Consider the following 25104-nt stretch of genomic DNA (forward strand, 5'->3'; position numbering starts at 1 on the left):
TTTGTATTATTTATACACACATCAGCACTTTAATAACAAACCATATCTTAGTTCAAGGAATACCTATGCCTCCAGCTAATACAATGGAAATAACGATTCTATACATTAAATTGAATAATGTAAAGTGCAACATAATAGCAATGTGCTGCAACTTCCATTCTCAATATACAAAAAAGAAAATTCAACTGTACAAAATTCTTGTAAATTTCCAAATAGGATGCTCTAGAAAAGCACTGCTCGCTATTTTTAATCATATAATTATAATGTAGAGAAATTGTGCTAATGAAGTAATTAGCCTAAAGAAAGATAACCAAGCACACTGCTGTCAATTGTAGGTTGGCGTGACACGATTTTCTTCCTTGAATGGAAAAACGTGATGGTAGCCTGTGCGTAAACAGGTGAACTTCGTTAATTCTGTGGGCAATAGGGACTTGGCAATATGCAGAAAGAGCTGATTTCTAACTTTAAAAAAATAATTCACGATAATAATCACACATTTCTCACTTAGTATTATAATTTTTTTTTAAAAAAAAGTTTTTTGGAAGGATGAGGTATTAATGCTGTCAATATGGTTCCCAAAGAATTAATTTGCTGCAATTTCTTATTCAGCTATTAATGCTTTTAATTCATTGAATTCAGAAGAAGAAGAGAGCATTTTCCGTTTCCTCCACTAATTACCTTGCGGAGAGCAAAGCAAGAGATCTGCACCTTAATTCATACCTGTAGCTGCTGTATCTCCGCGCTCAATGGAACCCTTAAAGTGTAATTAAATTAAACTTATCCTAAACACGCTGTCAGACAGTAGGTTCCACATACAAACGGGGCCACGATCAATTCAACCCAACTGTTTAAGAGTTCAGGAAAAGAGTTCGACCTTTGAATCTATCAAGTTAGACTCATCGGTTATAAAAAAATTTCTAGAAATTGTGCTTGGATAGATCGTAATCTTATCTTGTCTTCGTTGTTTGGAACGACATAGTTTCGACCACACAGCTGTTCTTATTAGACTAGTCGGCTGTGCCTGAAGCCCTAAGAGATAAAAAGATATATTTCAGTGGAATGAACACATAAAACAATGAAAGACTGATACAATTTTTCACAACATCGACAACAGCAACAACAAAAAGCAAAAGTAACAAGTAGTTGGGTGAAAATTCTTTTTATAACATAACCAAAGTAAAGCGCGTGCTCTGATTGGTCAATTTAGCGTCCCCCATTTGCCCATGGGTGTACGCTGCTGACGTGAGCAAATGCAAAGACTATTTTTCCGCGCGCGCTTGTTTTTTCTGGTCACGTAAGATTTGTTAAATAAAAGGGAACTCTTTAGCTACAATGTATCAATGTTATGTTATAAAACAAATGGTAAACACCACACCGTACACTATTGAGTTATGGATGCACTTGGGAGGTTTGCTAAGCACTCAAGAAGCTAGAGTCGCTCTCGGCTATCGCCTCGAGCGACTCTTACGCTTCTTTCGTGCTTAGCAACCTCCCGCGTGCATCCATAACTCAATAGTGTACGCTGTGGTGTTTACCATTTGTTAAATATTTCACGCATGAAAACCGAGAAACTTTCCTTACTGACCTGGTTGTCGTTCTCTGTTTCGTGGTAGATAGGCTGATGTTCTACATGAATCTCCCTAAATCCTTCCTCCCTCAACCGACCGGGTTCATGTCCCCCACGGGTATACCATTCTTCCGTACGGTATCCCCCGTCTTCCAATTCATAATAATGACGTCCACCGTTATCTGCTGAGAATGTCATTTCCTGTTCTTCCATTCCATAGAACTGACTCGATCCCCGTCGGACATTCGGTGCCCCGATACCCCCGATGGCCACATCTACTGTTCCCATTTGAAACCCGCCGTCCGTTACATCGATTGAGGAACCTCGGCTAGACTGTTTCATCCTCATGTAACCATCTTGACCCCTACCTCCTTTCACAATACTCTGAGCCGACTCACGCCGTTGTGCAAACATGTCATAGTCGATGGTGGACAGTTCATCTGCGCTTTGAGCACGTCTTAATTCCTGAGTCCGGGAATGAACTTGTGTAGGCTCGATCGACTCTTGAGATCTGCATCGAAGGATAGAATAAGATCAAGTAGCATCACAATGGTTGGGACGTTATCAAAGGAAAATTTTCCACCCAATACTCTGTTCAGCGAAATAAAGGCGTTTAATGGACTTCTTTCCTTTTCATGAGGCGGATAAACTGCATTTTCTTATTATTTACCAAAGATGTTCGGTGGCACGGTCTACAACAAGTGCGCGACCCTCTCGTCCAATAAAATATAAAACTGAAACTATTCTCTAAATGTTCTTTGGCGCTTTTGGCCGCTTTTGTTCGAGTTTTAATTGGTTTCTTGCGATGATCACCTTTCTTCTACCGTGCAGTTGTGATAAGTTTTCTTTTGGGTCCCCAACACTTAATCTAAATGTGTTGTGATAAAGAAACATACCTCATGTAACCTTCATTGGTAAAAGTAGAGCTCTGCTTCTGCTCCGTCTGGTGCGACCATTGATGAGAAGTCGCCTCGGCCACCCCGAGAGTTGCAGCAGCAGATTCGCTCTGAGCGCGTTTCCTTTTCTGAGTGTCAGTGGAACTCATGGTCATTTTTGAGGCACCTTTTTTGACTGTTCCAGTGTTGACCTCTTGGGAATACAATGGAGTCTCAGAGTGGACAGTTTCTGCAGTCACGTGTTGGTCTTTTGTGTTATCGGCTTCTATGCCAAATTGGATGACGCCTGGAAAAACGTTTAGAAGAAGGAGAAACATCAATTATCGTGCGAATAAAGGCGACAAAGGGCTATTTTGAAATCCTTAAATCTGGTCTACCTTCATAAGGTATTCAGTTTAGGCAACGATATCCAATCCGCCCAATCATATGGAATCCCCAAAACTGGTCTACCCTCATGGGGCATTCGGTTCGTATAGCTCGATAGTACATATATCCTGCTCATAAAGAATTATGATTTGTAATTTTTCCTTTCATCCACCAAAAAAATGAACCGACGTACTTACCAAGCTGGGCACTATCTTCTTTCATCTCGATGCTAACCTCTTGCACCTCGTCTTCGGGAACCTTGTCGACCTTTGGTACTCTTGGCACCATGGCAACCGCAGGAAGATTCCTTCTCTTACTTTCACCGTCTTCTATAAGGTACCCGCCATCTTCCTCTGTGGATGTTTCTTCTCTGAAGGCTGCCAGACCTTTCCTCTTCTTTCCTCTAAGAATAAATGAACGCAATTAACCATATTAGCAGGCATTCATTGTTTTACACTCTGGGCCTATCAGCATTAGCAGACAAAACTAGAATTGCCCCAACAAAATCAAAAGACAAATTTTTATTCACAAATTTTTGTCTCCTCTGTTGCATCCGCACTAAAACCGTCGAAGCTGTTAAATCTGTCAAACTCGGTTGACAGCCAAATTAAAAATAACCCGGATACTATATTTCACTGTAATTTCATTCAATTTAGCTTTTCCTTTCCCTTTGCTTTGAGAGGGCACTTCTGGATCTTGTGCCACATCTACTGCTTCATTGTTTGACTGCTAAAGTGGCGACTGGAAAGTCTCTCCACCGTTGTATCTTGCCCTGCCTCCCTCCAGCGCCTGACCTACTCATAACACTGGCCGCTATAATTTGCCTATGGATTCAAACTCCGATGAATTACCAGGATTCATCTGAAGTTGTTAGAAGTCGTAAAATTCGCGAGGATGGCAACGAAAGACAATCACTACAATTTTTTGGTACACTAAGCTCAGTTAAATTATCACGCTGGTGGTGGCGTTTACAACAAATAATCGACAAGTTTATCGCAGTTTTGTTTATTAGTCGATTTTGCCAATGTTTTACCCGGGACAAATTTTGTCGGCGGTGCGTTTGAAATTTGTCCGCCTCAGCCAAAATTCGTCAAGTTGCGACAAATCATCCGCACCTGTAAAGTGTTGGTGATTACAGAAAACTTGCGTAAATGGACAATTTTGTCGCTAGTGCGGATAGACCCGTAGTCTGAAATGATGGCTTCTTTCTCAGGGAGAATGGAAGAAAATCCTTCGTGTTCAAATTTACGTGAAATTTCTCTTACTCCGCCCAACCTTCAGAGAAAAGATGGGTATCAACGCCTACTTGAGGCGAAGATGCACACGGATGTTTGTCAAAGATATAATTTCTCAAATTACAGCCGAGCACATTGGAGGCGCACTCACCTGGTTCATATTTAACAAATGGTAAATACCACAGCGTGTACCATTGAGTTATGGATGCACGCAGAAGGTTTTTAAGCACGATAGAAGCTTTAGAGTCGCGCAAGGTGATAGCCGAGAGTGACTCTAACTTCTTCAGTGCCCAGCAAACCTCATAAGTCCATCGGTCCATAACTCAATAATGTACGCTGTGGTTTTTTAAATTTGTTTCATATTATAACATTGAACAAATCTTACGTGACCAGAGAAAAAAAAGCGCGCGCGGAAAATTAGTCTTCGCATTTGCCCACGTTAACAGCATACACCTGTGGGCAAACGGTGGACACTGAATTGGCCAGTCGCGCGTTTTACTTTGGTAGTGTTACAAAATTATGTGAAACATGTTCATTGGTGCAATGAAAACGACTGAATGTGTCCTCTTTACCTCTTGCAGCAAACATGCCAGCAACAATAGTACAAACAGGCCAAGAGAAGAAGGAAAGTTAAAATTCCAGCCAATATCCACAAAGCGATCACTTAAAGATGAAAAAATCATAGGATTAGTCTATTACCTGGTGAGGGAATTAATTGTAAAGTAATTTACAGTTGCGGATATCTCATTACAGCGTTCTACTTATCAAACAGTCGGAGCAATTAATGCTCATGAAATAAGACTTCCCTCCGTGATTGGTTCATAAAAGTCACGCCACTCTCTCAACCAATCAGATGCCAAAAAAACTGCATTAAACGGAATTAACATCGCGTTCCTTTTCCTGTGCATCGGAGAGCGCCTGTTCGTTATTGTATATTTGTGTGTGTGTGTGTGTGCGTGTGTGTACACCTACCAGCTTTCTTCCTTCTCCATCTATTTTTTTTTTTACCCAAAATAGGGGGGGGGGGAGAGAAACGGCCCTCTGGGCCCCTTCCCTGGATCCGCCACTGGTTATGACTGTTTTGGGTTTGGCCTTAAGAAGCTAAATCAAACGTACTTACACTGAAAATTCCAAAATGGTAAGGACTATAATGTAAAATAATCAAACAAACAAGCGACAAAATATGCAATGACTTACAAACTCCATTTCCTGCTTCTTCTGATATTTGAGCAGATGCTACTGTTGGCGTCGATGATTCTAGACAAAAAAAAAATAAAAGAAACACATCATATCTATGTTTTGTCGCACATAGCAGTTATAATTACCATGAAATTAATAAAATTAATCCACCAAGGAATTCACCTGTTACCCTTTACCTAACGTCAACCTGATATTACATATATCTAAATGACGTATGTGATAACGAACTGGAAAATTGAACATTATTTTCATGCGAACCAAATCCTCTGACCGTTTAATGGGAATTCCTTAAAATATAAAATAGCAGATGTGACTTACCAGTACACGCAAACAGCGATGCTTGCATACACGGTTGCTCGTTAAATGTGATTGGATGGAAACGGACATATCGAACGGCTTGTGAGGCATTGATGTTGTTGAAAACAACGGATCTCGAATCCCGATTGCCAGAGAATGCCTAAAAAGTTATTAAAGAGTGTCAGTTGTAATGATTTTAAAATAAGCTCTAGAAATTTCCAGAATGGCTGGTCATGCTGACATGCATACCATGGAACTTCCTGGAACATTTTATTAGGTCGCCTAGTTATTATGTAATACTGCCAAAATGGTTGTGCTGTAAGCCGCTGGAATGTTCTGGAATACTTTGTAAATGTATATAAGGACTCGTTCATGTAGTATTTGTTGTTGTCGGGAGTGACGCACGATGTGGAAAGCCTATACCGAAACATAGGTATTATGGTTATTGTGAGATTGTGTCAGTGTCGGGCTAAGATTTAGACTGTGTTGGGCTTAAGTAAGTTTACTGAGGATAATTACTGCACTGCCTTAAGAAGTCACTCATTAAGAATATTACTCGTTTTTTAATAAATTAGTTGAGTTTGTAAGAGTATAGAGCTCTTCCTGTCGATTAAACTATACGGTAACATGAAATAGTAGAAAATATTTAAGATCTTGTAATGAATTGTAGGACGTATGATTTCTCAAAACAAAAACGCATTCTTTGTAATGAATTGTTTTTTCAAAAATATTATCATCATTCCTTGATCACCTTAGTGAATGGTCTTTAAAATTTAAGATGCTAAGCAATATGTTCTTCATCAATTTTTTTATTATCCTTGCGTGAACAGGTTCTATTCCTAAAATCCAGTAACCATTCAAATGAGATATTTGAGGAGTGCTTCGTGATATTACTGGTTATCGTGCTGTTATAGGTCATTACAACTATTCAGTCTGACGATACTCCAGTCACATTATTCATAGTTACGACCTCCTTAATACAACTTATCCTCACGTAAGAATTTTTTCATATGCCATAACCTAAGGTCTAAAGACTGGAACTTTCCTGAGCAGAGTAGAAAGACCTACCTTCGTTCTTCCGCCTTGAGTATAGTTAAAGAAGGAGTTACCATCTGAACTCAGCGTTATGTAATAACTCCTGACCCATCTATCATTTTGTTCCTGACCTTTTGTGGCCACCTGGTAAACATCAGCAGTTTCCCCTGTGGTGTTTAAAAAACAAGAACTGTGTTGTTTTCTTCCATTTTATTAAGTCTTGAACTCAAAGGTGAACGCTTTGTGTTTACCATTTGTTTTATAACATAACATCGATACATTGTCACAAAAGAGTTCTGTTTTGTTTATCGCTGAAATCTCAAGTGACCAGAAAAAACAAGCGCGTGGACAATTGTCCTTGCATTTTCTCACGCCATCAGCGTACACCCATGAGCAAATGGTAGACGCTTAGTTAATTGACCAACCAGAGCGGGCGCTTTCATTAATTATGTTATAGGACTTCGTAAACCAGGTACAACAATGAAAGGTCACACTACAGCAGTAACACTACAGCAGGCTGCTTTTTTATCTGAAGGGTTTGCAGTTTGCTTAAAACAGCTATAAACTATAAGGAACGTAGGATCCTTGTGATGCCATTTTGATATTTTGCAAACCATGGTATGAAATGACAAATAACCCGTGCAGCACTGGCACGAAAGGAAAAAATTATTAATGCAGACTGCACCTGTAAAAAACTGAAACAAACTATCCAAGGAGCAAAACCCACGGCTTAGCTCCTTTTAACATAAACATTATTTGTATGAGGTTTTACCCAGGTCTATCTGCAAATAGCCACCAACTTCGTTGGCATTTCTGCACCAGGCTCTTTGAGATGCGCTCGGGTTGGAAGTGTCCAGCTTGGCAAAGCTAGCTGGTTGGACTGCAGTGGAGGCACTGTAGTTTGAGTCACTGAGTTGAGTCCTTTCCCCACAACCTAAAATAATATGATTAATATGGGGTGTCTTCAGTGTTAGTAAGCTCGGGTCTATCTTAAATTTACATACGTATTGATTTACTTACGGTAGGTGTGTTTTATGTCATTTTGTATTTTTTCATTTGCTTTACGCTGTCTCGCTACGGGACGTATTTCCTCAACATTTCTTACCCTCTCTGCGTAAGATTTGGACGATTTCCTACAGTTTTCATGCGTTATCGGATTTTCATCCACGACAATATCTTAGGTACTCCGAACAATATCTACCAGTTTTTCCCAATTTGAATTAAACATATCATTCGTTTGCTCAAGTAACGGATTTTAAATCAAGCGTCCTGACCTTCGCAGTCGATTTTGTTGCATTCTTCAAAATTCTGACGAGGGCCATCACAACCTAGTTCAGGAATAACACAAGTGCGCGTGCGTCGTCTTGTCCCGGCGACGCCCCTTTGGCGACAGGTTCTTGAGCATGCGCCCCATTCAGACCACTGTGAATAACCGGAAGCTGCAAATAATGAAAATTTGCGTTAAATTTGGGAAAATTTCTGCGCACAACAATGACACAGGAAAAGTGTTTGATGGACAGAATTGTTTCATAAGTTGACTTTGCGTCCAGAGTTGGTCGTCATCAATATTCCGCTTGTTTTCTCTTTCTTTCTTTTCTTTTTTGTTTTTGTTTTCATGAGCTATAGCTGCCTTGCACAATCTCAGTCTCTCCAGTCTTCAATGATAATGTTACTTGGTTAAATCAACTAAGTTGAAATTGTAAACTGGCCACCTTAAAGAGTTAAAAAGCCGACGTTTCAGGCCTTAGCCCTTCGTCAGAACGAATGGCGAAGGGCTAACGTCCGAAACGTCAGCTGTTTAACTCTTTACAGTGGCCAATTTACAATTTCAACCTAGCTGATAGTATCAAATTACCTTGTTACCCCCCCCCCACCCCCCACCGACGCAACATCACAGTTTCTTTAGAAACCTACTCCCTTTATTCAATGATAGTGTCCTTTCATTCTGCCAAAGCGTCAGTTACCATAATCGATAATAATCCCTTTCGGTGCAGCTGCTATAAACCTTATTTTCTTTCCTTTTTTTTCCTATTTTTTTGAAAGGTTAATAAAGGATCGGAAGTCAGCAGAGGTAAAAAGCTCAATAGATATCCCCATAACTAAAAATTGCAACTCTGGATTTTCGATAAAACTAGAATGAATTGAATAAATCTCACTTCTTAAAATGATTGACATAATCTCCCTTGCGACTTCCTCTGGCCTCTCGGTTGGTTCTACCTCAATGATATTTCGGTTTTCCTCAGTTATGTATATAAGCTCATTTCGATCCACTGATCCTCCGACACCGACGCCGATGACCAAAACATTCTTCTGAACCAAATCGGTAACAGCTGTTTTCACCTGAACTTCTGTATTGACCGATTTTTCGTCCAAAATGACCACAACTACTTTTTTCGCGTTAGGCCGGACCTCCCTCAGCTCGTAGACTTTCTTGACCTCTTGAAGAGCCTTCTCCAGGTCTGGAGTGCCAGTCTCCCTCTGAAGTCGCGTCAGCAAACGGATCAATGTTGTTTTGTTTGGCACATTGGTAGAGAAGTCAAAACTTCTTGTAAAGTCAGACCCAAACACAATCACGGTGTAATGTATTCGGACGATTCCATACTTTTCAATTATTGAATTGATAGTGGACTTCATCAATGTGAATGTTCTATCGGCTAAATCCGAGGTGGCACTGATGACAAAAGTCAGGTCGATCTCTGGAATATTAGCTGAGTTTAGAAGAAAGGAAGAAATGAATTAATATAGTAGCTGCACGAAATCAAGTTCTGGTAACTTAAATGGTCGAATGGAAGGCCATACAGCAGAAAAAGAGTTTAAAAGTGGCGTTTATGTATCATGTTTATCTCTTACTCTTACTGGTTCGCTGATGCATTACGATCTACGCTTCTTCTCTTGTGCGACGAGCCTTATATCCTCTTCCAAACTTATTTATCCACCGTTATAAAAAATCATTACCAAAAAACATCGAAATCTACTTAGTCCTAAAAAAAATTACCAAAAGCATATTCCTAAGCATTATTATAAGCGGCACACTCATAAATGTGTACTTTACCTTGCAGTGCTTTAAACATGATGGTCTCTGCTATCACAACTGGCCTCTGTGTTGTCAAATCCGGCACACGTATGTAATCACTTTGAGTTATAACCACCTTTGTCATCTGGTTACCAATTGCGTTCACTTGTTGTCCAAATCCCACTGACAGAATGAGCACACCCCTCTTTCGTAACCTAGCAGCATTAGCAATGAGCGAGTTGTCATCTCCAGCTCCGACGATATCTGAGAGCACAACGAACACTTTAGTAGCGTTCGGCCTGGATGACTTTGTAAACAGCTTTTCGGCTTCTTCTAGAGCCTTTTCGAGGTCAGGGTCTCCAGTGACCTTGTCGGTTCCATTTACTGCCTTGATAAGTTCCTCCTGAGTAATTGGTGCATTGTCAAAGGTGAATCTGGTTGTTACCCTGCTTCCGTAAATAATAAAGCTAAACCGGACTTTATTGACTCCATAACGGTCAATAATGGTGTTGATTATTTCTTTCATTAGACTGAAGATTTCATCTGAATTGGCTGATGCTGCACTGATTGCAAAACCAACGTCTACGTCCGGGAAATTAACTGGAAAATTTAAATTGATTAAAAGGTTCCATTAGAGATGGACCGACTGATTGGCAGACCGACTGACTGACTGAATGAGTGAAGACTATCTGACGTACATATCGGGACCTAAACGATCCATTAAGATCACTGATCACTTCATGAGCACCTCTGCCAACGTCATCTATTGCATAACTTGCACTTATTGCAAAATGATATACATCGGCAAGCAGGAAGACGACTAGGTAACCGATTCCGAGAACACCTTCCCGGTGTAAAAAGGAATGGCAAGGACGCATCAAAACCAGTCGCTAGACGCTTTAATCTACCTAATCATTCTAAGTAGCATAATGCAATCTGCGATCTTTCCTTACATTTAGGTAGCTCGGAAAGCCGCAAAACTCTTGAACAAAAGTTTATCTCTCAAATCGGCACTCTTAACTCCATAGGTATCAGCGAAAGCTTTTCATTCTGCTAATTTCTTCGTGTTTTTCTCATCAACATATTCCCACCAATAGCGTTGCTCCACTTTCTGCATATCAACCCACGCACAACCCACAATTCCTCCATTCGCTCTGACGAAGGGCTAACGCTCGAAACGTCAGTTTTTTAACTCTTTAAGGTGGCCAATTTACAGTTTCAACTTAGTTGATGTCACCAAATTACATTGTTACACCCACCGACGCAGCACCACATTTTCTCTGGAAAACTACCCCCTTTATTTATCTGACTTGCAGATTAACTGACGGACTGAAAGACTGACTGGCTGACTGACTAACTGACTGATCAAGTGACCGATAGACTGAGTCATAAACTGACCTACTGATAGGGACAGACGGACTGGCAAACTGACTGACAGAGTAACAGACTTACTGATTGAGACTGATTGGCTAGAACTTACGACAGAGCACCCAGGAGGAACACGTCAGATTTATAGTGACCAAAGACAGGGAAGACATCTTTGATTTGCAAGTGTACAACAACACTAACAGCAGCAATAGTATCAAAACAGTATTTCGAATTATAGCTGAGCGAAATGACTTACGTTTGAGAATCCTTTCCATTATACGCACTGCCAGTACTGATGGATTGATGCTCAGACGAGCGGATATGACATCCAACGGGTTAGGTGAAATGATACTCAACTCGCTTCTGGATACTCCATCTCCTACTCCTACCGAAATCACTAAGACCCCGAGATCTTCTAGAGGTCTGACTGCTTGGCTCAAGAAGTTTGGACGCGAACCAGAATTCTTATCTGTCATAACTACCAAGACCTTCTTGGCACCCGGTCGTCCAACACTCTCTTTAAAGACCCGGTAGGCTTCTTGTAGTGCATTTATCAGCACAGGGCCCCCGGACAAAGCAGGTTGTTTATCAATGGCTATTTTGAGCTCATTTGCGGAGAGAGGAAAGGTTCTGTTAAAATTGACCACCCGGACTACTTGGTTGCCGTAGACAATGATGCTGTAATGGATGTTGTTTACCCCATATCTGTCGATGAATCGCTTGATGGTGTTTCTCATTAGCTCGTAAGATAGTGAAGAGGATACTGATGTAGCACTTAAGGCAAACACGAGGTCGATTTTGGGGATATTCGGATCTAAACAAATGGAAGAAGAAAATAGGTTTTTGGCTCTAAAATGCTTAAATCCTTTGCATTACGACTACTTGAAAAATATTTACAACAAAAACTGACGGTTCGATTCAGATTTTAAAGAGCTTCAACAAAACTCGGTAAATAATGGGGAGTTTCAATACAGCTGCCCAGCAAAGCTAGGAGGATTGCAAAATTTTACTGAGTGCAAAGATTTAAAATCGCAAAAATTGGTGTAAAAATGTCAGGCGCCATTTAAATAAAATACACTCACCTATAGTAGGTGTAGGCACTGCCGTTGCCGTTGGCGTTGGAGTTGCTGCAAGAGTAGTATATGTATTAGCTTTGTTACTAACAAAAATAGACCCGGCACATATTACTCTGGATCAGATTTTACTCTTCACACATCACGTTTGAATGATATTGAAGGGATCTAAAGACTTTCTTTGCAACTGAAAATCCCGGAAACTAGAAGGCGTTCTTCGTGCGAATGTTCAATCAGTTTTGACTTATTTTATTTAATCACTTTCACCAGAGTATGGTGAGGGTCGCACAACAGAGCGAGGCTCCAAATTAAGTGCGCCCAATATCCCACTCATCCCACCCCAGGGGAGGACATCCATCACACAGTAATCTCGTGTGTGGGAAATTAACGTCTCCTACCCCAACCCTGTAGGAGACGGGACCTCCATTTCTTCGTCCCTATCCGAGAAGACTAGAATATCTAACCATTTCTTGATGTTATAGAAAGGCAGCAAATTCTTCTCAATTATTTTAAGACCCTGAGTGTTGGTCCGGCCGGGGCTAGAACCCTCGACCTCCCGCACAACAGTCCAGCGCTCTATCCATTGAGCTAACCGGGAGGCGGTTAGCTCAATGTTTGTGCTTTGTTAGTTTGTGCTTTGTCATCACCAAATAACAAATCTTAATCTAATTTATGAAACATGTTTATATCATTACTTTTACAAGGTCCAGGGTTACAGTTCTCTGTTTCAAAGGTTGGTCCCATACAGTCGTCACCGCCTCCCGAGGCGGGTGGATTGGTGCACGTTCTTGTTCGGTTGCGTTTTCCATCGCCACAAAGAACATTGCATGGTCCTGTAGCCCATGGAGTCCATCCGCCATCAACTGAACGGAAGAAAATGCCGTGAAGGTATCAATGTTAAGAAAAAAAACTACTTCTGGTAAGTTTCTACAGAAATTGCGCAACTGCGTCAGTGGGGTTATTACAAGTTCACTTGGTTTTATCATCTAATTTGATAATATAAATTAGCCACCGTGAAGAACTTCCCAAGCTGACGTTTCGAGCTTTAGCCACTCGTTGGAGTTCTGACGAAGTGTTATATTCTCTCGGTCATACTTTTAGCTTGAATCTATCTTCTGGTGCAAAGTGTCATCAGTTCGTATTGTAATTTGGAGCGTTGAGTTGTTACTGAAGAGTTTACTTTCGGTAAACTGAAGTATGATTTCAGTGGCCGAGAACCGACCCGATAATGATTTTACCTGGACAAGTCTGGGTTTTGCATTCCCTTGTCTCTGTATCATGGCCAAGACAACGTTTCCCACCATTGGACGGCTGCGGGCTATCACACTGACGCATTCTTGATTGTGTTCCGCCACCGCATGTCCTGCTACAGACAGTCCAACTTGCCCAGTTTGACCACATACCATCAACTATGAAAAGTATCATGAATGGTTGATGTCTTTTGATAAAATTACACAGAAAAGCTGGCCAGGCTACTAATGACTTCTTTGGATCTTTATTTTGAACCCGCTATCATTACGTTGATTGGTTTGTTTTAAAATGATTGTCACTGAAACGTTCATTGTCACTGAAACGTTCATTGTCACTGAAACGCTCATTGTCACTGAAACGTTCATTGTCACTGAAAACGTCCTCATTACTATTACATGGCTGGTAAAAAAACTTGTCCAACAAAGTTTCAGTTGCCAACACTAAATTTTTTTTTCTTCTAGTTGAAACCTTTACCGTTTTTTTTTATTTTATTTTATTTTATTTTTATTTACTTATTTTTTGTTTTTTAGAGTGAATCATTATCGAGTAATTTCTCGATGAACGGAAGGATCTCTCGGTAAACTCAACTTTTCCCTACGAGTGCCAATTTGAAAGCCGGTAATACTAATAGAACTCACCTGGGCAGGTATTGGTGTTACACTCTCGAGTCTGGAAAGTATCTCCAGTACAGGCCTTCCCACCATTGGAGGGAGAAGGACTATCACACCGCCGGGTCCTGGTTTGAGTTCCTCCTCCACACGTCTTGCTGCATTGTTGCCATTGAGTCCACGGAGAGAATTTGCCGTTCACTAGTAGCAATGAAAAAATAACCAAGGTAGATTTTAAACATCATTTGCCATCACGGTTATCTCCCCTTTTTGATGATCGCAATAAGAACCCAAACTGGAATCCATCGCAAATCTGCGCACGTTTTTAAAAAAATCAAACCAACGCATTTGGGTATCCAATAACTTTAAAAAAAAAGACAAGTATTTAGCGTATAAATTACAATTTATTTGCCAAATTGTTACAAACTCTTTGCTTTCAAAAAAAAGTCACACTAAGAGGAATGTCAGACAATAAGTCATGGTTTGCCTTTAAGATTCTTCTCGCTAAATCTCACCTGGACACGACTGCGTTTTGCACTGTTCGACCTCCACGTAGCTGCCAATACATCCTGATCCGTCACCAGACGGTGGTGGATTAGTACAGGCTCGTGTTCTTGATCGCGTTCCACCTCCGCATGTAGCACTGCATTCTGTCCATGAGTTCCACGGAGTCCACCCGCCATCCACTGGAGTCAAAAGGAACAAAGATATTCAGATATTACCTCATTTGTTCCCGTCTCTTTTAATTTGTCTCACAGAACAGACATTTTGTTAACGCCTTCACTTTGAAGGTAGTTTTGTATCTTTGATCCTCTCCTCCATACCTGGACATGCTTGTTTGTTGCACTGCTGGGACTCCTCTGTCCCACCCACACAGCTCTTCCCGCCGTGTGCGGGTTTAGGGTTGGTGCAAGATCTTGTCCTCCTTTGTGTTCCTCCACTGCACGATTTTGTACAGGTCGACCATTCACTCCAGGCTGTCCAGCTGCCATCTACTGGGCCTACGCAGAGAAAATCTCATATGAAGCCACGTTTATTAACTAATGTTGGACTTTGGACGTTTCGTTTGTTCTCCTTTCGTGCACAAGAGAAGGTTTTTTGACAACAAAACTCGATGCCAGCGGTCTTATGTAAATTTTTTCAGTTAAAAGATCGTAATTAGTTCTTTCTTTAGCGAATTACATGTTAAGGTTCTTGAGCGACTATTTTCTTGAAAGCTGATTATTTTCCAACTGTTCTGCGCCCGTTTGTTTCTTTACAAGGGAAAAATCAATCCTACTGAGAAATTAACGTGATCTCTAATGAACACGTGCAGTTACGTCCGTTGTACCACATGGTACAAATAAAGTCTGTTTGGTGTTTCTGTATGTACTTTAAAGTGTATGTACTTTACAGTGACAGAATCCCGAAGCAACTCCTCTACGGAGTGCTCAGTAAGGGAAAGAGAAAGCAAGGCAGGCCTCTGAAGCGCTTTAAAGACTACATCAAGGCCAACATCGCCTACACTGGCATCGTAACAAAGCAGCTTGAGGAGTGTGCACAGGATCGCACTGGATGGCGTGCATTGACGCGCGAAGCAACAAAAGTCTTCGAAGTACACCGGCGAGCCAACGTCACTGAGGCTCGCGCTAAAAGGAAGGCAGCAGCAGAGACACCCAAACCTACAGGCCAGTTTCCCTGCTCCCAATTTGGACGTGTTTGCCGTTCCCGCCTTGGACTCCTCAGTCATCAACGAACCCACCCACGCACACAGACGTCATCATCGAGACCGATGGACGACCAATGATGTACTTTACAAACTAGTTCACCCATCATCTGTGGGGTTTTTGTTGGGCATAAAGTTCAGCTATTCGTGCACTTACCTGGACACTTCCCCACATTGCACGCTTCAGATTGTACTCTTGACCCAGGGCAAGAGGCTCCATGGTTGGATGGTGAAGGATTAGTGCATGAGCGGTGCCTTGTTCGTTGTCCATCGCAGGTCTTACTGCAGCCTGACCACTGACCCCACGCACTCCAACCACCATTGACTAGTTCAAATAAGATATCCTTTTGTAAGGCCTTGAATAACTCGTGCGAGACCTCTTATTATAGTTTAATAGTATTAAATAGTGACGGAGACTACTCTTTGAGAAATAATCTTATCAAGAAGGCTCAGTTGCAAATCTCGCTCCTCTTAAAAAAGCCAAGATCAAGGAGCAAAACAAATGGAATCTCAGTGATTTGTAGACAATGACTGAGGTTGAACATGAACGATAAAACGTCACCTTAAGACTACCCTGAAGGAAAATGTAATCGCTCAGCTTCGTGTGACTCATAGTAACCCCCTTATGTTGAAATACAAAATACGGGGATACAATTAATCAACTACTTACTCCTGTTAAGGAATGCATTGAAATGGGAATCTTTTTTTTTAATCTTTTGAGTTAAAGATTTTTGGGCAAATATGATACGGCAATGATTTAATCTATTACTTGCTTTAGACTTGATTTTGCTAAGTACCTGGGCATCCTTGAGAATTGCAACTCCGATATTCATTTTTATTTCCTGGGCATGTTTTACCACCGTTCTGTGGTGGAGGGTTTGTACATTGCCTGTGTCGATTGGAGTTTCCACCACCACACGTTTTGTCACAGGCAGACCATTGTGTCCACTGAGTCCATCCTCCATTAACTAATTGGAATAATAATTATTCTTAAAGGAGTCGCCTCACCACTTTTGGAGTCAATTCTGCGCTGTCTAAAACTTTGTTTAATTTCAACGAAACAACAAAATATTTTCTGCCTTTAAAAGCACACACAACCCACAATTCCTCTATTCGCTCCGACGAAGGGCTAACGCTCGAAACGTCAGCTTTTATAATCGTAACGGTGGCCAATTTACCGTTTCAACTTTGTTGATATATTCAAAATATTTTTCGTCTTGAGTTGAAAGCACAATAAAGGCCACATTTGTAACCATTTACCTCCTTCTTATGGGGATTATTTTTTCTCTATAATTAACATGTTAGACCTCTGTAACCATTTTCAAAAATATTCTGAAGGTATTGCCGCAAAATTTTGCTTACCTGGGCAGTTTTGAGTGTTGCAAGACTGACGATCTGTATCGCTTCCGCTACACTGATGGCCGCCATGTTGTGGTGGTGGATCGTTGCAAGAGCGCTTGCGCGTCTGTGAACCTCCTCCGCACGTCGCAGAGCAGCCTGACCATGACTGCCAATGAGTCCAGCCTCCATTAACTAACAAATCAGAGAAATTAATGGATAAGAAATACTAGCAAATGCATTCAAAAAAGCATAGTTCTACATATGGATGTTTAGAACCTATAGCGTGTCGCTTATGTACAGTGACAGAAGACTGTTTACACCAAGTCCGCGCAGACCAAGCAGGTAGTAGTCGAGCTTGAAAGAAGAGTCTCCACTCTTCCCACCACCTCACTGGTGGTGTCGGTACAAGTTCACTGAAATTGATCACCACAGCCTTTTGCGCTCCGACGAAGGGCTAACGCTCGAAACGTCAGCTTTTGTAATCATTACGGTGGCCAATTTACCATTTCAACTTTGTTGATATATCCAAATTATTTCGTTACTCCCACCGACGCAGCCCCAAACAGTTTCTTTCGAAACTATCAGCCTTTATTCTTTTGTGGTCAGTCTGTCATCGTTTTGGAAGAGCGGAAAGGGCTCATCTTCTCTTGATTTGTGTCCCACCCTATGATCGATCCCTGATACTACTTCTACTACAAGTATCTTTATGATACGTACTTGGACACGGGTCAGAGTTACAGTTTTGATGGTCGAAATCATTTCCCGCACAATCATGGCCACCATGCTGTGGTTGTGGGTTGTTGCATATCCTATGCCGTGTCTGTCTTCCTCCGCCACAGCTCACCGAGCATCCTCCAAAGTTGGACCAGTGAGACCATGCACCATTAACTATGCACGTCAAGGGAAAAGGAATAAATGCAGGGTTTTGCACTGCGATGGGAGTTTAGTCCATTTTCCAGCCCAGGGTTTATGGGCAGCAAAATAAGTTTGACCTAACTAACGCGAGTAAATAAAATACTATACTACTCTAATCTAAAATGGCCAAAAATTAGGCAACACACTCTAAGGCTTTTGTTCAGTTTAATGCAAGGAAATTTAACTGACTGAAAGTTACTGCGGTGAAGTATAACAACTGTAGTGGGAGACTGATTGCTCTTATTCAGGAATAGCCAAGAAAGAAGTTTAATAATCAGGAGATGTTCGAAAATAGAAGAATTAAAGTACATTCGTTTTAACATAAGAAATGAAATGAGATGAGTAGTGAATACTTCCATTTAGAGTGTCACCTACTTGGACAATGCAAACGATCGCTGCAATCCTTAGTTTGTTTTGCGTCTCCCGTACAAGAGGAACCGCCTCCAGATGGAGGAGGATTGTTACATTTCCTTGTTCGCGTTGCTGTCCCGTCACCACAAGTTTTACTACAGCCAGACCATTGTGACCAGTGGCCCCATTGTCCATTCACTTGAGCTACAAGAAACCATATCAGTACGGTTTGTTTTAATTCCTGTGGACGTGGCTGTATTCTACGTGGGCCGAGATTAAATATGACCCCCTTGTAGGTTTTTGCCGGCGACGTTGATAAAACTGAGTTGTTGTATGGTTCATCGAGGTTAACACTAAGAAAGTTTTTATTACCAAAAACATGCTAGAAATTCGACCCTTAAGGAGAATCGCGGCTGTAAGAAAACTTTGCGTTGAGTGAGAATACCGTTAAACAATCAGTGAACTAAAGTATTCTTTTTTCTGCATTTCTATCGGTGGTCGGTAGTGCATCTAGATTATGAAAAGTCAAACTACATAGAATCATTAGAACTCTTACAAGCGCAGCCGTTGGGGCAAAAGCCATCTTCACCCGAATTCCCTCTGCATGCGGCTCCTTGGAATGTAGGAATGGGATTTGTACAACTCCTATACCGACTCCTGATGCCATATCCAGAGCCTTGACCATAAATATTGCACTGCTGAGAACATCCTGACCAACTGGACCAAGTCGTCCATCTACCATTTATCGGTGTTAGGTCTGCAAATGCCACACAGATACTTTAGAAGCATAAAATTACACCTTTTTAAGCTTTTGTCACGCTAGCGCCAAATTAGTCCATGCCGCACCACAAAGAAGAGGCCCTTATACCCCTTTGTAAAACTGAATCACGTTTAAGTATTTGGCCTTATCACGCATCACGAATAAAATGTAAAATTATTTCACTTTCATGAGAAATTTGAGACGATTACGTTTCACATAAAAATAAAAACCAATTCAGGAATTATCGATCCATATGAAGTCCTTGTCTAGTCAAAACCCAGGTAAAAACCTAATTACAGCCGTTCGAGGATAAAACGTAGAATTTTAAAACCATTAAAAAGCTGGAAATTCATCGCGCAAAACAAAACTAGTTCACGAATCTCATTCAAAGATCTTATCATCTTTAATCACGATTCACGAATAAAGACAAAATGAAATCACGATTGATGAGGAAAATATCGCCCATTCACGCTTCGTGCTAGAAATATAGAGGACCCTCAAAAAAGAGTTGTTCCCGAGAAACATTTTTGAAATTATCGAGTGATGCCAAAATCGACATACATGTATCCATATCGTAATTTCACTTCTTTTTTTTTTTTTGTATATACTTTCCCCTTTCAAAAAAAAAGGATCGATGCGGAGTGGAGGAGGCGGAGAAATCTCATGGAATTTTCTCAAGTTTTTTCAAAATTTGCCTTGTTTCTTAACTTTGTTGTTCTTTGGAGCTTTCATGTTGTTGGTTTGTTTTTCTATCTTTACACATTTTTTTTCTGCGCGTCCTTAATCCTTAATTCAGATATTTACCTCCGGCGCACAAATTTACGTCCACTCGCAGGCAGAGACCGTTTGAGGCAGTAAGTGGTTCTCTCGGATTAAACAATACATATCGTGCATTGACAGGTTTCTTCAAAACTGTTTTCGCCACATCATCACCATTCTTTATTTTACCCCAAAATGCCTGAAAAAAATTATATTGAATTTAAAGAAATTATATTGTCGACTAAAAAAGAGCCTAAAAACAATCTTACATTTACCACAAAACGAGAATGATCTGGATCACGATTCGACTGTTGTTGACATGTGAAAGTCTGGCCAAGGATAGACTAGACTATCAAAGGACTGAAAGACAAGCAATTGCGTCAAGATAATTGGCACTTCTGTCCACTCAGTGATGTTTTACCTCAGGACGTGATCCACTTTCATCAAGGATGTAAGAAAAAGTAAATCCGTCTTTACTTGTTTTTACATAATACGATGAAACTGATTTTTTTGTGCTTGCTTTTCCTTGTACAGCCAACTGATCTATTGTGACAACACCACCTTGAAAAGAAACGAAGCAGTTAGAAATTTATGCCTAATAATTCTTCAGTCCCTCGTCAATATTAAAGCTTGAAAACAGGCCTGACTATAAAAAATAATCTTGATATCGTTGCATTATTTTCCTCATGTTTCATAAGGATAGAGGACTTGATAGTGGAGTTGAACGAAGCAGTGAGCAAAATGGAGTCAATGGAAAACATTGTCTATCTGTACTGACATCTTTGACTTTTTTGTGCTCAGCTAGCACTTCGAAGCCGCTGCAGAAAAAGTTATACAACGTTTCAATGGAATTCTATTGCAAAGGTGACCTACTTATCTCAGAAAACGCTGGAGCACAACATCCCTACTCCATGATGAAGGATCTGCAGGCTGGTAGAGACTGAGAGGTCCCCCTTTTTTTTGTCATACTTACACTTCTCGTGAATTACCCTCTCGCCCATAGATCTGATCCCCAACTGATTACCTCTATCTTTATATATGTTGTAGTTCAATTTTATATTTGGTTCAAATTTTATTTCCATTGTTCTCGGTCATGTTAATGTATGATAATGAGTTTGAAACAAAGGAAAACAAAATTTGAACCAAGGATAAAATTGAACTACAACATATACACAGTTAAAATTTTTATACACAGTTAAAATTTACATCAACTACTTACCTAAATCGACAATAAGATATTGTTGTTTGTTGATAGTTGCCGCACACCATACGTCGTTGCTATTTATTTTTGGGTGCCCAGGCCCATGGCTGCTGGTCGAGGCGGTGAATTTTACATTTTTGTTTGAGGTGATATATGATGGACATGCAGGCGACTCGGTAGTCGGCGCTAAGAAACAAGAAACAAAAACGTTCTCAAGACTGTTACAGCAAGTTAACTAATCATTAATATATGACGATAAAGACGATACTTTCGCTGAACAGTTAACGCTAATTTCAAGTCAAACTGCGACAAATTATGACGATCCAAAGTCAAGCAAAGAAATTATTCTCACAGGTGGAGTACAATTTAAGCAAGTGCAGAAAAAAAAAATCCTGAGGCCTCGACGGGATTCGCACTTGTTCCTCCATGATACTAGTTGGACACTTCTACCAACTGAGCTACGAAATCACACTTTGGGAGCTTGACAAACTTGGAGGAAAACTATTTCATTAGAAGTTTTTTATAGTCCTAACTGTGGGAAAGTTTCTTTCAGAGAAGTTAGCATATGCTATCCAGCGAGCCTTTTTTAAGTTGACGTCACCAAAAAAAATGAGAACAAAAGGGAAAGCGCATTTCCTGTTCAAGAGGAAATTAACAGGAATTGTTGAAACAAAGGATTCCCTGACGAGACGCTCGAAGGTAATTAGTTAAGGAAAACCTATTTTGAAATTTCCATGACAAAAGATAACAAATAGAAAGGTTATGCAAAAGTCATTTTAGATAATAGGTATAACCGAAAATCATACAAAAGTGCTTTCTAGATCACGTGATTGACGCTAGAGACGTTTATTACTTTCTTCACTTCAAAGATCTGTTAGGAAAAAGGCAGTTGCCTGTTATGAGCGATTACAAAATTTGTTTCCTTCATGCACGCACTACTCTGCAATACTGGGTTTTTCAATGAACGATAAATGCTAAAACGTCTACTCATTAGGTCTAAGAAAACCCATGTAAAACCGACATACCTGCGCATATATTTTCCAGAGAAGCGAGAGAAAAAAAATTAAACATAGCACAACAGGTTAAACTTATTTATCGATTTGAACCATATTTCAGCTTTTTGGTCTCATGAGAAGCGATAAAGTTCAATTGTTTTAATTCTCTTTTCTACCTGTTATGCATTAAGTTAAATAAGTTCTGAGAATTTGGTGTTCCATGTAAAACTGAAGTGCTATTGGTGAGACAGAGTATAGCAGTTGTTAGATAAAACTACTTGTTTACCTTCTTGGGAGTTTTAGGGGCTCGTTCAATGAGTTAAGCTTGAATTTTGAGGTCGAAATGCATAATATCTGTCTAAAAACAGCGCTCTTTATTTCACTGGATTAATTGCCTGGAGTTTTGCCCCACCCTTGTGTATGATATAGCGTTGCTAAATATTGAGTGGCCGCAAGCCTTTTACCATCGATGACTAGCCAAAAAAAGATAAAATGAATTAGTTCCCATCTTAATATTTACCTTAGTGCCCCGATTGCTGCCAAGGATTTATCCTTGCTTGAAGAGGTTGTTGAAAAATTTCAAACTACTAGATTTAGTTCTCGTGGAATTTTGTTTGTGGTACTTCTTGCTCAACATAATACCTCAAAGATCTTACTTTTTGAAGAGCTTTGCTTGAAACCGATCAAAGATAAGAATAGGAGTGCTGAAGTTGTGTAAAAGAAACTTAGATTTCAAATTTTTTGTAAATTATTTTTTAATTCTTGAAAGAGAGAGTTGTTTTTATATGGTTCATTTGATTTAGTGCCCCTGTGAAGTTCTTAATCTAAGGTGTACAACAAACACTATATTACGCTTAGAGCAGAAAACGTTCGAAAAAGATTGGCTTGTTCAGCAGATGATTAGTACTTTTTTTTCCTTGGGTAGATTTGGTAACATTATCTAAGTTTATCGCAAGAGAGCATACATTGCTTCTAAGAAGTTTTCATTTTTTTTGTACATTGACGTACACTGGACCTTGCCTTAGTGTCCGCCAGCCAAAATAGATTCGGCACGTTTCTCTGTAGAGACCAATATTTTTGGTGACCCGCTCGTTGAAAATCCATTACAAATGAAACTAGTTGTCGTCTTCAGTTAATTTGAAAAATCAGTGCAAAGAAGAGTCTTGGTAAAAATATTTGACACAGTGCAATGCATATTCCTTCAATCCATTCAAATTGTTCGCCCCGTTGTTAAAAGGCGTGATGTACCATACTAGTAGAACATAAGATATGAATGAAAAGTGTAAAAGGGAGACGATATTGCAACAGAAACACTGTCTTAAAAAATACATATCGTTTCCCTTCCTGTTAGTAGTCTTTTCAATTCTAGCGAAAGGCTTTTATATGGAAAGAATGCTTAAATTGCATTAGGAAACGCAGTTAGGTTATTATAAAAACTATTCGCCCTTTTTCTCGGAGCTCTTGATGATTTAGAGCGGTATTGATACAGAAATTGGCAAAATCGTGCTGAAAAAAGTTTTTAGAGATGAATTTCCCCCAAAATAAAGTTTTATGGAAAATTATTGGAATTGTGCAAAATGCACAGGTATTGTGGAGTGAAAAAGAACTTTTAAAAAGATCTCAATCAAAAGATGCATATCACGATTAAAATTTCCATTCACTGCGTGTGTGTGCTTTTTTAAAGCAACTTATTTTATGAAAAGCTGGACACAAAAAAATAACTACGAATAAGTATATGTCATCTTTGAAATTTTTACGATAAAGAATTTCCTTAAAATGTGTTTGACGAGGAAACCGTACTTTATTTCATAATTGTTCTGTAAGAAAAGACTTACTGGTGTTGATAAATCAAAAGGGAAAAATAAAGGAAAATGTAAAAACTTACCCGGGTCATAACCATAGTAGTAAGTGCCTTTTGCTTGTGAGAATGTGATTGCAATTGTGAAAACTAACAGCCAATTCCATGAAGAAGAGGACATCTTGCTCGGCTAAAACCTGTTCTTCAAGGCAGCGGTGACACTTTGAGCCTACTTCTGCAGCCGACGGAGACCTTTTCCCTCTGTCTATGTTAGCCCGGGTAACCTTAAACGAAGAGCACAAAAACCTCTTTCGTTTAGCTGACCGCATTCCAACGCCTGCTTAAGTACAAAGCTAAGTGACGTTCGTATATACGACGTCATATCGGATTTAATTAGAAAGAGAAGCAATAATGTTCCATTAAAGAGTAATGCCATTACCCTCAGGGTTAGATCTTGGCGTTTTAAGCGCTGAATCATAGAAATATCTGACTTATTTTCCTTTTGCTGAAGTCTGCTTGTGAAATTATCGAGGCCAAGAGCTGCAGGGTTTTAATTTTGGTTAATTTTATGGTTCGTGACCTTTTTTTTTCTATTCATCTTCAGTCGTTTAACGATAATTGACGGGACTTTTAAACAATGTCTTTGCTTTAATTGTTGATTCCCGTAGAGGCAAGGGTCAGAGAGAATACACTGGGCGTAGATATGTGAGAATTTGGAGTCTGACTTGGTCTTAAGACGTTTTCATCTATATATTTTTCTGCTGTGAAACTGAATAGATATAAGTTTCTAGGGCGCGTGCCCTGGTCACTCCACAAAATAGATAATTTGCGTGAACTGAAAATAATTGAGGCCAATATAAGACACCCTGTTCTCGTGGGAAGAAACTTGAACCCTTTGTTGAGATTTACTCGCTTTCATTAACATGTAACGGTGTAAATCTTAAGGGTTTAATCGTCTTTGTGCAGAAAAGCAGGTTTAGTTTAGGCTGACGACAAACCGTGAGAACCTTTGTAAAAAGAATGTTCAAGAGTGCGGTAAGAACCCTTTACGGATGGATGACCATATTGGAATTTATGCATGGTCAGGATATATCACTCTAAAAGATATCTAGAGAGGAATAAATATATGGAATCAAAGAGAAATTGTAGAACTTCCGAGTTTCATGCTAACTTGCACTAACCCATAGCTCTTGTTTACTTTACCCTTTTATTGGCAAAATGAGGAAAAGGGGTTTTTTTTACCAAGTAAGTAAGTAAGTAAGGACTTTATTTATAGAGTAAATAGCTGGCCCTCAAGGACCCTCGGTTTTCAGATTATTTGACAGTTTTTGAAATTTCTTGTTTCGAACATTTTATAAACAATAAATCAA

The 25104-nt window shown here is 39.9% G+C and overlaps 1 protein-coding gene across 1 annotated transcript; it reads right to left on the bottom strand.

The window, feature by feature from the left end:
• On the bottom strand, positions 1-24035 carry LOC111324201 (coadhesin). Its single transcript, XM_022927695.2, has 29 exons — positions 23822-24035; positions 20960-21127; positions 20162-20301; positions 19786-19939; positions 18778-18978; positions 18246-18425; positions 17673-17843; positions 16977-17147; positions 16412-16582; positions 15772-15939; positions 14734-14910; positions 14425-14595; positions 13940-14110; positions 13289-13459; positions 12746-12913; positions 12060-12104; positions 11234-11791; positions 9649-10209; positions 8753-9304; positions 7871-8035; positions 7369-7530; positions 6630-6763; positions 5583-5721; positions 5262-5321; positions 4637-4727; positions 3027-3232; positions 2464-2749; positions 1586-2078; positions 1-1029 (listed from the first exon to the last, which is right to left on the bottom strand). Exons 1-29 carry the CDS (start codon positions 23913-23915, stop codon positions 1003-1005), a joined length of 5955 nt encoding a protein of 1984 aa, XP_022783430.2. The 5' UTR covers positions 23916-24035; the 3' UTR covers positions 1-1002.
• Positions 24036-25104: the final 1069 nt, after the last annotated feature.

The sequence above is a fragment of the Stylophora pistillata genome, chromosome 5 (genome assembly GCF_964205215.1).
Source record: "Stylophora pistillata chromosome 5, jaStyPist1.2, whole genome shotgun sequence".
Classification (NCBI taxonomy): Eukaryota; Metazoa; Cnidaria; class Anthozoa; order Scleractinia; family Pocilloporidae; genus Stylophora; species Stylophora pistillata.